The sequence below is a fragment of the Rhinichthys klamathensis genome, unplaced genomic scaffold (assembly GCF_029890125.1).
Source record: "Rhinichthys klamathensis goyatoka isolate OS25496 unplaced genomic scaffold, OSU_Roscu_1.1 h1tg000395l_1, whole genome shotgun sequence".
In the NCBI taxonomy this organism is placed as follows: Eukaryota; Metazoa; Chordata; class Actinopteri; order Cypriniformes; family Leuciscidae; genus Rhinichthys; species Rhinichthys klamathensis.
The window spans coordinates 1,988,604-2,004,680 of record NW_026606897.1 but is presented as its reverse complement, the minus strand read 5'-3'; the positions used below and the strand labels follow the sequence as shown (position 1 = coordinate 2,004,680).

At 36.5% G+C, this 16,077-nt stretch overlaps 1 protein-coding gene across 1 annotated transcript in view; it reads right to left on the bottom strand.

The window, feature by feature from the left end:
* Positions 1-16,077, bottom strand: part of rapgef5b (Rap guanine nucleotide exchange factor (GEF) 5b) — a 73,200-nt gene that overhangs the window by 14,173 nt on the left and 42,950 nt on the right. Inside the window, exons 12-13 of the mRNA XM_056234462.1 lie at positions 2,435-2,609; positions 799-943 (exon numbers count right to left, since the gene is read on the bottom strand). Coding sequence (XP_056090437.1) covers positions 799-943; positions 2,435-2,609 — 320 coding nt within the window. The remainder of the gene's footprint in view (positions 1-798; positions 944-2,434; positions 2,610-16,077) is intronic.

Below are 16,077 nucleotides of genomic sequence, written 5' to 3'. Positions count from 1 at the left end.
CTTTTTTTAGAGTGTCCTCATTACTATAGTAAGTAGCCTACATATGTAGCAACTATAATTACAGGCAACTAACCCTATAGTAATGTTGTTAATGTAGGATACGTTTACAGGACAGCGATGTATTAAAAATGCAATAGTTTTTCCTTTGCGTTTTTCGTGTAAAGACGACAACATTGTCAAAATGATATCCGTTCACACGGACCCGCAAGAACGACTAAAAACGGTGTATTCTGCTGCCAGGCCAGTAGTTGGCGATGTCACTTTGTAAACAAACACTGTGTACATAGTCTGAAGAACACGTAATAAACATGCAAACGCCGTCACCATTTTCACAAAATGTAGTAGTTTACACAGAAAACAACTGTATCGTTATCAAAAACTTGCACTTAGAAAACAGGTTTCAAAAGTTGTTTTCAGGCCCCCAAAACGCTGTTGTCGTGTAAATGAACGGCCAAAACGCATACACATTCCCATTTTTAGTTGAAAACGGTGTCGTGTAAACGGCCCCTAATATTACGTAGTACCTGAATGAATAATTACACTGTAACAACAAGGACACCTTAAAATGAAGTGTAACCAAAAAAAGTGTGCACCAATTTCACTGTAATACATGTTCACATAATCAAAAGATCTGAGGCATTTAAAAATCCTCTGAAGCCAGCAATAATCTCACGATCTCGCCCTCATTATGAGGCATTAAGAAATCAAAAACTGTAGGGGTGGAGGCATTTTTGTATTTCCAAAAATAATTCCCTCCCTCTCTTTTCGCTCTCTCTCTCTCTCTCTCTCCATCCGCACCTTGAGGAATATTTTGGCGTGCTCGTCGTCCTGCGGCAGGTCTGAACACTGCGAGCTCCACTGGGACAGCAGGTGCAGCACTTTTCGTTTCCTAAGCAGAGTGTCTCTCCCCTCCTCTTTCATCTGTCCTTTCTTTGAACAATAGGTGGACCAGGAGCAGTTAAGGCATCAAATCTATTCCAGCACGCTAGACTGCTCAAAACAACAGTTCAGAGGAAGGAGGAAATGCCTGAGGCCGAATTCTCCATATTAAATGAACAGAGGTTCAGTAAGAGAGAAATAATTGCGTGCCCTCGGCTAAACGGCGTAGGATTTGTTAAGTGGTTTAATGCCAGACAGAGCGTGTTGTTAAGATCTGGTAAAAGAGCATGTATAACACAGCTAGTGCTGCTCGGTCATAGTACAGTTCCATGAGTCGAGCATTGCTTCATGGGGGTCTCAGATCATCTTTCATTAGTTAACTGAAGAATATATCACTTAGGAAATTACAATACATTCATGTTTATCTACAATATAGTGTACACTACTCATCAAAATCTTGAAACTTTACTGAATGATCTTTAAAAAAATTATATAGGCTCATGCTTAAATTCAAGTTTTGTTGACAAAGATGAATTGTGCCTATTTTTAAATTTCTTTTCAAAACTTAAATTGTAATATATTATTAAGGGGGAAGCACTTTATTTTAGTTGTGTTCCTCATACTGTAATATGTACTTATTAGAGTAATTGCAAATAACTAGGTAGTAACTCTTAACCTACCTCTTAACCTATGTAGTTACCTCATATTACCAGTAGTTTCTTAGGTAAGTACATGTAAGTGCACATGCTGTAAAATAAAGTGCAACCATTGTGTATTATTGATAATAAGTGTTTAATGTGTGAACTATATAATACTATTAAAATAATCTATTAACTAATGAATTATCTAGAGAAATATATTGCATTCTAATGTACTGTAAATATACAGTATGTGTTACATATATGCACTATTCAGCAAGGACACATTCAATTGATCAAAAGTAACAGTCAAGACATTTATGATGTTGCAAAAAATCTATTTCAAATAAATGCCGTTCTTTTGAACATTCTATTCATCAAAGAATCCAGAAAAAAATGTTTAAGAAATAAAATAATAATATAAAATATTACGCAGCACAACTGTTTTCAACATTGATAATAATCAGAAATGTTTCTTGAGCAGCAAATCCGCCTATCAGAATGATTTCTGAAGAATCATGTGACACTGAAGACTAGAGTAATGATGCTGAAAATTCAACTTACATTTATATATAATACATACATTTTAAAATGTAATATTTCTTTTACTGTATTTTTTAATCCAATAGTATTAAAAATGATTATGTTCGTGCATTAACTAATGTTAACAGATATCACAATTAATCTTAAAAATGTACCAGTAAATGTTGAGATTAACTACGATTAATAAACGCTGTAGAAGTATTGTTCATTGTTAGTCCATGTTAAAGTAGTTAACAAATGTGTAGTGTCTATTGTATACTGAATTGTAAAATACACACTTCACTTTTAAAAATGTAGTCAGGCAGCTACTGTAGCAAAAACAACATCAGCAATGACGTATACAGGAGCTTGTGAGCATGTCATTATAAGGATATTGACCAAGTAGAGCCTGACAAAGGTCACTGGTGGACATGAACACAGGATACGTCAGCAGGAAGTCATCCAGTACACTCTCTGGAAATAAACAAGAACATGTCATACGCATTAGACATTTTAGGGAGAAAACAACTGAGAATAATGAAAAAATCGTAATGAAGAATGTTTTCAAAGGAATAGTTCACAAAAAAAGAGAAAATTCTGTCAACATTTACTTTAATGTCATTGAATTTGTTTTAATTGTTTCTTTGGAACACAACAAAGACATTTTGAAGAATGTTCACGCTGCTCTTTTACACACAGTGATGGTGGATGTGGACAAGGGACTGTCAAAAAGGACAAAAGTTCCATAAAAGCATCATATAATTAATTTTTATGACTGAAGTGCTATATATATCGTCTATCGCTAGAAGTCTTCTGTCAGCTTTGTGCAAGAAACAAACCAAAATTTAATTCACTGGGAAACTTGTTGACATCTGTAGTCACCATTCACTTTCAGTGTATGGAACAAAGCAGATTCAACATTCTGGCCTCATTTTTTGTGTTCCACAGTAAACAGAAAGTCATATGGTTTGCTAATGTTTTTTTTTTTTAATATTTTGTATTTTTAGGGGATTTTATGGTACTAAATTCTATTTATGGAATACTTATGATCCATGTATTACCTGTTAACCACTTTTAGGCAAAAAAAGTACAATTTCCAAATAAAATTGCCGTAAATCTTGAATGCTTTAGAGCACATCCTTAAAGGTGCTCTACGTAACTTTTAGCGGCCTCTAGTGGTGATGTTTCAGATTGCAGCCAAATTTTACAAGAGCGCTCGTGCTCGAACTCATAGACAATACCGTCTATTACGCAAATATCTCGGCGAATACTTGACGGATTCGGCGAGCACCGAGCTCGTTGGGACCATCTAGTCGAGCTGAAAAGAACCATATAAGTTCCATAGTTTTTGGTGGTGTTTTCGTGGAGATATTAGCAGAAAACCATCGGGCGCGCTGCAAAATTGCGGACGCCGCTGACGTCACGATCTCAGAAGAAAATCGCTCGTATCTATGGAACGCAAAGACCCAGAGAGCTCAAATTCGGGGGAGGAGGTCCCAGGGGAACCCTTGCCCGAACGCTAGAGTGGCGGGCCTCGGGGATGCCCCCTACCGGATCGCCGTTCGCTGGGACCCCCGATTTCGAACGGCTATATAACTCGGGGAGCCGGGCGAGTTGGACCTCGGGGGTGGGCTCGTTCGAAAGGCCCCGTCCAGCACTACGAACGATTAGAGTCTTGGGAATATTGATCAAAGATTGACTGAGATATAAGCCGAAAAACGTGCGCCTTTAACCGGACATAACTCCCTGACCGTCTACAATAGACTGTATATAAGGAGAGAGGCTCGGGAGCGCGCATGCACGTCACATCCGTTGGATTTCGCGGTAAATCCGACCGTGAGACTTCACATAGAAACAGGAATACTGGCCTTCAGAGGTAATAGCAAAACTCGACAAGTGGATCATTTTAATGTGTGATTACAACCCCTTCACACACAGGCAATAAAAAAAGGATTCATTTTAGTAGAAAAGTTACATAGAGCACCTTTAAGTGTGGTCTTTTTTAAGAGGTTACTGCTGAAGTGAAAAAAGTTTTATTTTTATTTTAATATTATTAAAAATGCACAAATATAACAAGAAAATCAAAGCCATAAAACTAAACAATTGTGTGAGGTTGATATCTCGAAAAAATTAGCTTTCAGTAAGATTTTGTTTGGGCGCAGTACCAAACGTTTCCACTAGATGAAATTCATCCCCCATTCATTTCCAATGCGGTCATTTCTAACCGCAAACAATACAAGTGTGACTACCGGTATTTTTTTTTTTCAGGATGATTTAACCCTTTCGAATCATGTCCATTAATTTTTTGAGCGTGTTCACATAGCAAGTGCCAAAACCTTTACTAAGGCTTCGTACTATTACGATTAAGAACAAAATTCTAAAAAACAAAACATCATTTTTCAGTCAAAAATGACAGAACAGGTTTACTGAGGGTTAAAGCAGGTTATTCCTTAAAACCTGATCTTTTTACAATGCCTAACACTGCAGCTACAATAAGCCGTGGAAAAAATTCACCACAGCTGAATCGAAGCCAACAGACAGTTTACATGTGCTCTTGTTTGTTTTCTTCCGTTCTCTCTCTTTCCTCCTGACCTCCTTTCTCCTGCATTATCACATTTAGCTATTGCCCCACTTTAATTAGACTTGTGTTTGCCTGGAAGCGTTCGGTGCCTCTGTTCATATATCATCTCGCTGTGAAAGTACTTGTGAAGGAACGGTGCGTGGTGACCTTGAGCAAACTGCTAATGTTTTTAATCCCACTGCGCACTGATGGCGGCAATCCTTATCTGCCATGCAGAACCACTGAACGCTTCCTCTGTGTACAGGAACGGGCCACATTTAAACTTATCTGGGTAACCATTGTTAAAGACATTCATTTCATTCTGGAAAAAGATAAAGAACACTATCACTCACCTCAGTGCAACCTGCAAACTTATAATTACATTTCAATTATATGGGTTCTGCAGCAACCCCACTATAATCTATAGCTAATAATAGAGAGACAAAAGAAAGAGACAAATACAGTGACCAAGAAGAAAAAGGGAGAGCAGGACATGAAATGGCCCTTAATACGCCTGACCTCTCTGCTGATCCCACTGAAACACACTATTACTCTCATAATGACACTATTACTCGGATAAGACCGTAATGACTGATATGCATTCACTGTTCATTCCACTTTAATTTGCTCTGAGAGCAAATGGTGAAATTTAGATTCCTACAGAGACATCAATCGATTTTCTCATCTGACCTACAGATCGACAGAATCCCTCGGTTTTTGGCTTGCGAGTATCATTTAGATGCCTTAAACGTGCATTCTGAACAACACCAAATGTAACTTTGAGCAAGACCTAATGTTGTGCCTCACTTGTGGAAGGCACCGATACACAATTACGAATATTAAAAAACAGAAGTACATTTGTGACACTGATCATGAACCTCTTTGTACAGATGGACAGATGTTCTTGCTTTCATTGAAGCGCAAGATGTTATATGGATGATTCTTAAATCATGCTGGAGAACATGATCGTCAACAGATTAAAGCAAAAGCAGAACAAACTAAATACTAAGACATTCTGGAATTCATGTTTATTTTTGAATTAAACTTTTTACTCAAATTATTAATCATTTGTAATGATTTTTATTATTATTAAATTAAATAAATGCTAAATAATGTGGAAATATTTTCACAAGTGGCTAATCTGTACATTCCGAGTTTATTTATTCAAACTTTTATCATTGAGACGCATAAAAAAGAATGATTTTCAAAGTGACTTTGGCACTGTAAATGGAAGTTATAATCGTTAATGGAGAAAACGGCTTATAATGAGAAACAGAGGAAACATTACATTCACTGAACACATGCCCGAATAAAAAAAAAAAATACAATCCACCCTCTTGGCTGGAGTATCAATAAACGTTATTGCCAAAATCAAAGACAAACTGGCCTTTAGAATATACACAAATAATCTTTTGGTGTAAAATAAACTTCTAAAAACTTGATATCTTATGCAGTTGTGCCTCTCTACACTATTGTTCAAAAATGTGGGGTTGGTAAGATTTTTTTAATGTTTTTGTTTAAGGCTGCATCAATAAAACAGTAAAAACTGTTCACTGTCTGACAAAAACAAAAACTGTACTATTGTGAAATATTATAACAATTTAAATTAGCTGTTTTCTATTTTAATATATTTTAAAATGTGACTTATTCCTGTTAAGACAAAGTTGAATTTTATATATAAAATTATTTTGGTTAACACTTTATTTTACAGTGTCCTTGTTACCCATGTTACATGTATTACTATAGTAACAACAGTAAATTATGCATAATTACATGCAACTAACCCTAAGCCAAATCCTAATCCTATACTTATAGTAGGCCTAGGGATGGGAATCGAAAACCGGTTCCACTCGAGAACCGGTTCTAAATTTTACGATCCATCGATATTGTATGCCCTCGACGTTAACGAGTCCTCTTATCGATGCTCCTGCTCTGTCCCTTTTGTCCTTTATCAAGCACCATAGCACCGCGTCCAAAGCTAATCTTTGTCCTGCAAAGTCTTATTTGATCAGTGAGTAAAATTGTCTCTCTCTGGTAATGTAGATGAACCGCTGCGCTTGTGACAGGGCGCATGTTAAACTGATCGAGCAGAAAGAGAGAGAGAGAGAGAGCGAGAGAGCCCCGGTCGCGCGCACGCACTCTCTCTCTTCGGAGCAAGGCGAAAGTAGGCTTTACTGTCTCAAAACTAAGCGCTGTCTTCCTCTCTCCCTCGCACATATTAATCAAAATAAACGACACGATGGTAAGGTAGGGAGACTAAAGTTTTTTGTGGAGCATTCGGAGATTTGTTTTTCCTGAATTGCCGCTGGGTGTGAATTGTGCTAAAATACGTTCCCTTATCTTCTCTGAAAAGTGTTCCGCACATTCAGCTGACATAATCACACTTGAAAAAAACGATCCAGTGATGAAATGTTTTCTGTGATGACACACATCTTGTGGGATGTCCCAACTGCCGGGATAATCACACAACGAGCACACGTCCGATAATGACACGTCCAATTCGCGAACTAATGACTCATTTGAACCGATTCGTTTTAATGAATGGTTAAAACAACTGATCTTTCCAACACTGAACTCACGGGGCGTTTAATCGGTGTATAACTAATCGGTAACACTTTACAATAAGGTTCCATTTATTACATAAAAAGTACAGTTTGCTTAGTCAAGTGTAAGCTTTAAAACAAATAAAACAACTTGTTTTTTCCCCCGAAAAAGACTACTTTTTCCCTCACAGTGCTATCAGGAATCGATAAGAGAATCGTTAAAGAATTGGATCGATAAGCAGAATCGTTAGTGGCATTGATATTGATAAAATCTTATCAATTCCCATCCCTAAGTAGGCCTACATGTGGTTAATTATTATTACTCCAGTACTTAAATGTATAATTGAACTGTAACACGGACACCTTAAAATAAAGTATAACCTGATTTTGCAATTCAAATTGAGGGAAGTTACACAGCATTAGTGACTTGTAGGTGCTAATGCTAAGTAAACGGTAAATATAAATCTAGGTCTTGAGGATCCCTGAAACTGTAATTAAATAGAGCCAAACTGCATAAACAGACTACAGCTATTCATCAGAGTCAGATTGTAAAGCACTCTGTTTAGTTTATTCCAATTACCACTTAATTAGACTTATGCATCGCAAAGAGAAGCAGGAGGGGTCAGAGGGAAGAAGGGAGAGAAAGAGAGAATAATGAATGAGTGGAGTGTTTTCTGAAGCAGTGTATGGTGACAGAGGGATTCCTCCATAAGCTCTAAATCCAATTAGTGACAGTGTTCCTGCGGGCTGCGGTGTGTGTGCTGCATTGGCACTGTTGTAAATTCTTCTTTAATTTCACACTTACTTCCTTGAGCTTTGAGCGTTCTGCTCTGCTGAACTGCTCGCATCATTATGGTAATCTGCAGCTCGCAGCTGTACACGCCGCGCCAGTGGTGCTTGCTTACTCACACAGACCGACACGGTGTCCGAATATGCAATGCGCTTTCCAACACAGTGACAGAATGTAAAAACAGAGTATGTCAAATGAGTATGACTTCCAAAACACAGTATTCATAATACTGGGTGACGTACTGCATGTGCTGAAATTCTATGGAAGCTTGTTTCCGCTTGTTTTCTATAGAAGCTTGTTTTTATTGAAAAACTAAAAAAGGTACGACGTTTATTATTTTTTAAAAAGGTTTTAAAAACTTTATCTCAGATCTACGGAGCCCCTAAAGGGACCTTTGCAAATAAAATATATACGGACTTTCACGTGCTCACGAGATACGTTTGCATAGATTTTATTTTTGCAAAGGTCCCTTTAGGGGCTCCGTACAGATCTATTTTTCTTGCAATTGTGTTTATATCTCCGGATTCTGACTTTATAACTAGTAATTGCGAATTTATATCTCACAATTCTGTGAAAAAGGTCTGAGAAATAAAGTCAGAATTGCAAAATATAAACTCACAATTGTGAATTACAAAGTCTGGACTGTGAGCTAAAAATGAATTAATTTGAATAATTTTTAATTGAGTTTACATCTTGCAATTCTGACTTTATTTCTCGCAATCGTGAGATACAGTTCAGTACATACTAGACGCGGTCAAAGATGTTTTAATTATAAACAGGCCCAAATGACACCCAGAAACTTAGGCAATCCAAACTGCTTTAACAGGAAAGCTGCACTCTCACCAGACACATTCTCTCCAGACTCACACTGCAAACACTGCAAACGAGTGAAGGAACAGAGATTAATCAGTTCCTCTCTAATCATTGAAACTGTCTACACTGCAAGTGTGCATCTTTATGATGTGCTGTGCCACTCGAAACGGTGCTAAACTAGTTAAACTAAATCTAATAATCCAATCAGCAGCTGCACACACACACACTAATTTGCAGAGACACATTCACAAGAGCTCTCGATACTCTTGCAGCAGCATTAACCTGACTCACTCTTCACTTTTCAGTTCTTCATTTCGCTCTCTCTTTTTTTTGCTACAACCAAAACAGGATGCATTTTTCATTATCTGAAAAATGAAGGACTTTACTGCAGCTGAACGTGCCACTTTTCCTGGAAAAAAACCTCAGACTGCAACTCTGCAATGAGGAAGTGCGAGACCAGCAAAAGATTAGACACAACAATTGTCTTCCCTAGGAAAAAAAAACTACATTTTTAATCCATGCTAATTGTGCATGTAGCAAACTATTCAACTGACCATGACTAAGAGTGTGGACTGCATTTAGAATCAGATTTCTATAAGATTGCAGTGGGATAAATCCCGGGTGACTCCCAAAAAGCATGTGAAGTACATGTCCGAGCCATATTTCACCCCCAAGATAATAAAAAAAAATATTATAAATTAGATTTTGCTTAAATAAAATGAACTATGCATTTATAACCTTTCAAGTTTTTTGCCTTTTGACACTATTTTTATGACTATAAAGCATATTTCCACACCAAATTCTTCGTAACATACGTGGAAAAAGAAATCTCATTCTCATAACTGTATCACAAAAAAAAAAATTCATCACCGTAACTCAAATCTCATTCTCATTACAATAACACAAAATAAATGTCTTTCCCATTACCGTAACAGAAAAATCTCATTCTCATTTCTGTAACACAAAATACATCTCATTCTCATTACCATAACATTAAATAAATCTCATTCTCATTACCATAACATTAAACAAATCCCATTCTCATTACCATAACATTAAATAAATCATTACCATAACATTAAATAAATCTCATTCTCATTACCATAACATTAAATAAATCTCATTCTCATTACCATAACATTAAATAAATCTCATTCTCATTACCATAACATTAAATAAATCTCATTCTCATTACCATAACATTAAATAAATATCATTCTCATTACCATAACATTAAATAAATATCATTCTCATCACCATAACATTAAATAAATATCATTCTCATCACCATAACATTAAATAAATATCATTCTCATTACCATAACATTAAATAAATATCATTCTCATTACACACACAAAAATAATATATTATTTATATGAAATATTGTTTATATTATATTTATTGATTTAAAATGAAAAACAAATTAATTAATGTGAAAGTAAATAATTATTTAAAAATAAATTGAATTGCCATAAAAATTATGTCACAATGGTTCTAAAATCTCTAAAAAGCTTGATTGCTATATTCCAAAATATAATTGGCTGTTTTTTAGGGGTGGAAGAAAAAAAAATCCAAAAATTCTGTATCGATTCTGAGAATTTCAAAAACGATTCTGAGCTTAGTTTTTAACGGAAATGCGCAATGACGAAACACGTTTTAGAAACACTAGTGGTGGCATCTAGTGGTGAGGTTGCGAATTGCAACCAACAGAAGTTACGGCGGCCGACAGGAAAGATGTCGTCGTCTGAGACAGCAGAGAGTAGCCAGTTAAGCAATGAGGTTTCTTTACAAAGATAAATTAAGAAATTAGGTTTACTTGATTATTCAGTAAAACGATATGTTATTGCGAATATTATTGTTACTTGTTCATCATTGTGTCAGTGTTTTATTCGCTGACTTTAGCTAGCTTCTTTGCACGAAGAACAACATAGTGACGAAACGCATTTTGTCCGTTTAGGGCTACTGTAGAAACATTCAATGTAAGGGGTGTATGTAGATAGAAATGGCTCTTTCTAAGGTAATAAAAACATAACGGTTCATTATGTAAGGTCTTTAATGTATATGATATTGCATTTCTGTCAACAGAACCTCCTAAATATTACACAATACACCTTTAAGGGATTAAACAGACAGGACAAAAACATATTATATTTCAAAAGAGATCTGTGCATTAGTGTGAATGCAGCTTATTCGATCTCATGCTGTCTATGATGTCATCAGTAATAATCAAACAACAGTAAAGATGAGAAAGAGAAAAACCACTCGCAGCGCATGAATGGAAAACGTTGCTACTTATAAATACTGAAATAAATACTGTTAAATACTGTTCATCTATTATTTACTGGGCTACTTGCTTTGTTTTGAAGCTATATTAGTTTATGTATTTAAAATCTTAGCATACTATTGTTTTGATAAAATTATATAAATTATATATATAAATAAATATAAATATAAATTATATAATTATATAAAGAAAATACTTATAATGACATATGTAATTAAATAAAAAAATATATTTTAAGATTAAGAAAAAAAAAAATGTAGATCAAGAATAGTTTGGGAATCGGAACGTGACTCCCAGAATCGGAATGGGATAATGAGGTGCCTAAAGATTCCCACCACTACTATTTTTGATGTTGATGAAATTCATCCAAAATGCGTTTTCAGGAGACGCATTCCTGAGAAGATAGCATTTACAATCGTTATGAACACTCAGGTATCCTGGAATACTGGAAACTCGTATTATATAGGGAAATATTTTTGAAAACCTTGGCTAAATGACAGCAGAAACAATGTTTTGCTCTCCTCTCATAGTGAAAAAGTAGGTCTAACAATATTCCTGGCGTCTCTTGCATCTTCCAAACTCTTTCAAGCTCTTCCACCCACACTGCAGGAACGATCAGACAGAGTGTGTCAGCTTGACTTGAAAACATGATGTGAAAAAGCTGAGAGTTAATGACCACCCCCAATGACAGCGGCAAACCCTGGAGGTCAAATGAGCTGCTGTGTGATGCTTTGATGGACAGCTGAGGGATCCCACAGTTCATGGTCTGCAGACACAGACCCGGTCAGCTGCTTATGATATTGACAGATGCATGCAAGAAACCCGAGCAAGCAGAAAAAGGAAAATGAGACTGTTACAGTTAATGAGAGCATGTGACATATGATTGACTTTGAACAACTTCATCTCATTTAATGTTTGCACCAAATTCATCGGCATTCTTGAAAAGCACACATGCACAATCACTCTCCTCGTTTTGTTTTTTGATGTTTTTACTCAAATTATTCCCGTTTTCCATAAATCATGGATAATGAGCTCTGACAGCTTCGGGCCCGTTATGCTCAGGATTCGTGAGCAGAGTTATCATCATCAATGAAGCAATTCCCACAAGTCTCTCCGTTAAGCATGTGGACAGGGTTTGATTATCGCTCATTGAGCCGAGCTCGCCAATTACCCTCAGCAGGCCTGAGCAGAGCGCCGTTCAGGTGATTGACTTCATTTACAGCAGAAATAGAAGATATTGGATCAGGGGAGAAAAATCAATTCAGGTTTGGATTTGTTAAAGAACACATGAAATACATGTTACCAACCTGATCTAGATATAGATCTAATTTTTTTTTGCTTTTGAATGCAAAGTAAATGACAAATTATAGTATCACCATAACAATTTTAAGGGAAAGGTTGGAGTACACTATCGATTAAAAGTTTGTGGTCGGTAAGATTTTTGAATGTTTTTGAAATTAGTATCGTATGCTCACCAAGGCTGCATTTATTAGATAAAAATACAGTAAATAGTAATATTGTGAAATATTATTGTAATTTAAAATACCTTTCTATTATAACAATTATCACACACATGACCAGCGTCGGCCAATAGTGAGCCTACGTTCTGGCGTACAACCCAGAAGCGCTGTGCTGTTACACTACATGAACTCACTCTGAGGCCCACACAGAAGAAAGAAAATTAATAGTTGAATAAAGTCGTTATTTTTGTGTGTTTTTTTGCGCACAAAAAGTATTCTCATCGCTTGATAAACTTATGGTTGAGCCACTGTAATTACTTGGACTATTTTAACAATGTTTTTACTAACTTTCTGGGCCGGCAAGTTTCAATTACAATAGAAGCCTATGGAGGAGTGAGCCAGCTCTCAGATTTGATCAAAAATATCTTAATTTGTGTTCCGAAGATGAACGAAAGTCTTACTGGGTTGGAACAACATGAGGGGGAGTAATTACTGACAAAATATTCATTTTTGGAAGAACTATCCCCTTTAATAAAAATAAAAAAATTGTCCCATTTTTAGTTTTAAATTCAAAAGTCTTAATGGCTCTGTTTATTTCAGGTTTTATTCTAGATTTTTAAAGTGGTCTTATTCTTTTGGACCACACTGAATGCTACGAGCTTCTGTTTAGCATTGTATGTCTTTTATCAGTGTTATATACCAAATCAATGATTTCTGTATTAAATGCAGAGCTCTGAAAATTGAAAAAGACTAGAGAAAATGCCTGGTATTGAACACAGAGGAAACATTACATTCATTGAACACGTGCTAGATTCCAAAAATACAATAACCCAATATACCCTCTGGGTTTGAGGATCCATAAACATTATCGACAAAATAATCAAAGACTAATTGGCAATGAAATGGCTCAGATTTCTTCCTCAACCCATTTGTTTCTTTGCTATCGGCAGAAGTCTCCTGGAGTCCTCATGCAAACACACACAGACTGAATGCAGAAAAAAATACGCCATTACTGAATGAATCCCTAATTGTAATATTTCTTGCATGTTTGACCATAAAATCATTTTTAATAAACAAAAGCATTGAACCGCAGCCAAACACATAAAACTACCAAACCACTACAGAGTTATTTTTCCTCTTTGTTTCATTGCACAGCGTCTTGCTCATGTATTTACAAGCATTAAGAAATGCCAAGAGCTCCAGCTCTGTAGGGAGATACAGTTGGCTGGATACCTTTCATTTAGAAAAAAAACAATAAAACAACCTCTGCTCTCCATAACCGAATCAATACTTTTACTGCACGCTTCCCTTCGGCTTCATACGTTAAACAACAAACATTTAAATCCTTTTTGTGTGCAGAAGCAGCCTGTCCTGCAGGATGTAAACACGGAATTCACATGGGATCAGCTGATGGATACTTCAGAAGCCGTATGAAATCAATACTGAGCCCTATGAAACTCCCTACACATGTGAGGGGTGTGCAAGCATGACAATACACCGGCAGACTTCATGTCCCCTGAGTCCTGTCCTCTGGGAATCTCTGTCTCTCCTTCTGTCTGTCTAATTCTTTCTTTGTCTCTCTCCGTTTACAAGAACGCACTATTTATACCAATACACCAAAATATACACATATACAGACACATACAGAAAAACTATGTATGGATCACCGGGCAGTCTGAGCTAATGCAGTTATGGATGCATTTCAAAAATAGCGTAAAAAAAAAAAGCCTCATTTATTATCTGTCATAGCATTTAAACCATAATAGATTTATAGCGTGGACAAAACCCTCCCAGTAGAATAGAGCTTACCAGGCAGTTAGGAGTGAAGCCACTTCATCTGACAGTTCATAGATCATGGCGACCTTTTCTCTCACCACTATATCACTGTTTACCCTGACAACACCTACAATTTTGTTTATATATATAATAGAATGGTGACAATAAGATATATCCTTCATCAGCACAAAGCTTTTAAAAGAACAGTTCAACTACATATTTGATTTATATCATAATTTACGTCTTTAGGAATCTATATGGCTTTCTTTGTTCCATGGAACACAAAAAGAGAAGTTTAGCAAAACGTCTAAGCTGCTCTTTTACATACAATCACTTGGTTTAGTCCTGCAGTGTCCTGGTCCACTAAGCGTTCACATTGGCATTTTAACACTGAATCTAAAGACACCGAACCTAAAGGCGTAGGGATATGTTCACAACCTGATTTTATTTCATTATATTACATATATATTCCGTGACGGAACTTACCGAACATCCAAAACAAAACTGTGTGCTGGGATAAATGTGCTCTTTGTATGTGCATAACCTACATATGATGGTATTTTGACCAGCTGAAAACTCCACATGTAGTCTTTTTGTTAATAAATAGGAGGATAAGTGGTGTGTGCATGCCCAGATGGCATCTTTTCCTCTGTTCAGCAATGGAAGAGAGTTCTGGAACTGCACTGAAAGCAGACAGAAGAAGTGCAGCAGTGCAGGATTTCAACAGACAAGACTCTGCGCGCACAACAGAGAAGTGAGCTGAACTATAGCGATTAGCTATCAATGTCTTTAATGAGGTTAGAACTCACTCCGCTGGACTGGCTCGCCATACAGAGGGAGGGGGAACAGCCGCCGCAAAGTCAGGCTTTTTCTAAAGGGAAAGAACACTTACTCATTCCTCTAATCTAGTCTGAGAGACAGAACAGCTTGATATCGAACACACACTACTTCAGCAACCCAGAGTACCAAAGCAGAGTGCATTCATACTCCTTATAATGGCTTGGAAATGAATCTGTTTCTTTGTTCAGCTTCAAAACACAACAAGAGTCACAAATCCCACAGTTTCACTCCAGATTTGACCCAGACCTCATGGCTTTAGGGCTACAGAGATGCTCTGTTCCCTATGGAGAATCTAAATCAATACTTTTTACTAAAAACATTCTGTCTGGAAAAACAAGAATGACTGAAGCCTGGCAGGCAGAATATCTTTTACCTCTCCTTGTATGTAAGGATCCATGCATTAGTTCTATAGTTTTAATTCATATGTCCCAGATATGACAATGCTATAATCATTCAAGCATTTAAATGATAAATTATTCTGTGCATCCCAATAGGTGAAACTATCCCACAATCTGCATTTTTCCCTTTCAACCTCCATGTTTAACTGTTGGCAGCTAAACATGGAGTGCAGCATGCCATCCATAACGGCAGGACATTAAAGCCAGCAGGAGATAATAACTCAGTACCAGCAGGATACAGTCGGGCAGTCAGCTAAAAATGGATCACTACTATCACATCATTTACCTTATAGCACAAAAACAGAACCAGGAAATATACTGCTGTTTGAAGTACATGCCGCAACATTTTTGGAACAGCAGGTGACAATGTTGATAGATGTTTGTGCCACAAAAATTAAAGTGCAGCATTGATAGAAAAAAAAAAACGGAGTATTTTCTTTATTTTCAGAAGGTTTTTCAGATTTGCAGCTTGTTTTGAATGGTCCAGGTACTAGATTCAGGTCTACTATTCCTAAAATATGATCATCCAATCTCTTACAAGTGATATTTCACCCAAAAATGAAAATTCCAAAA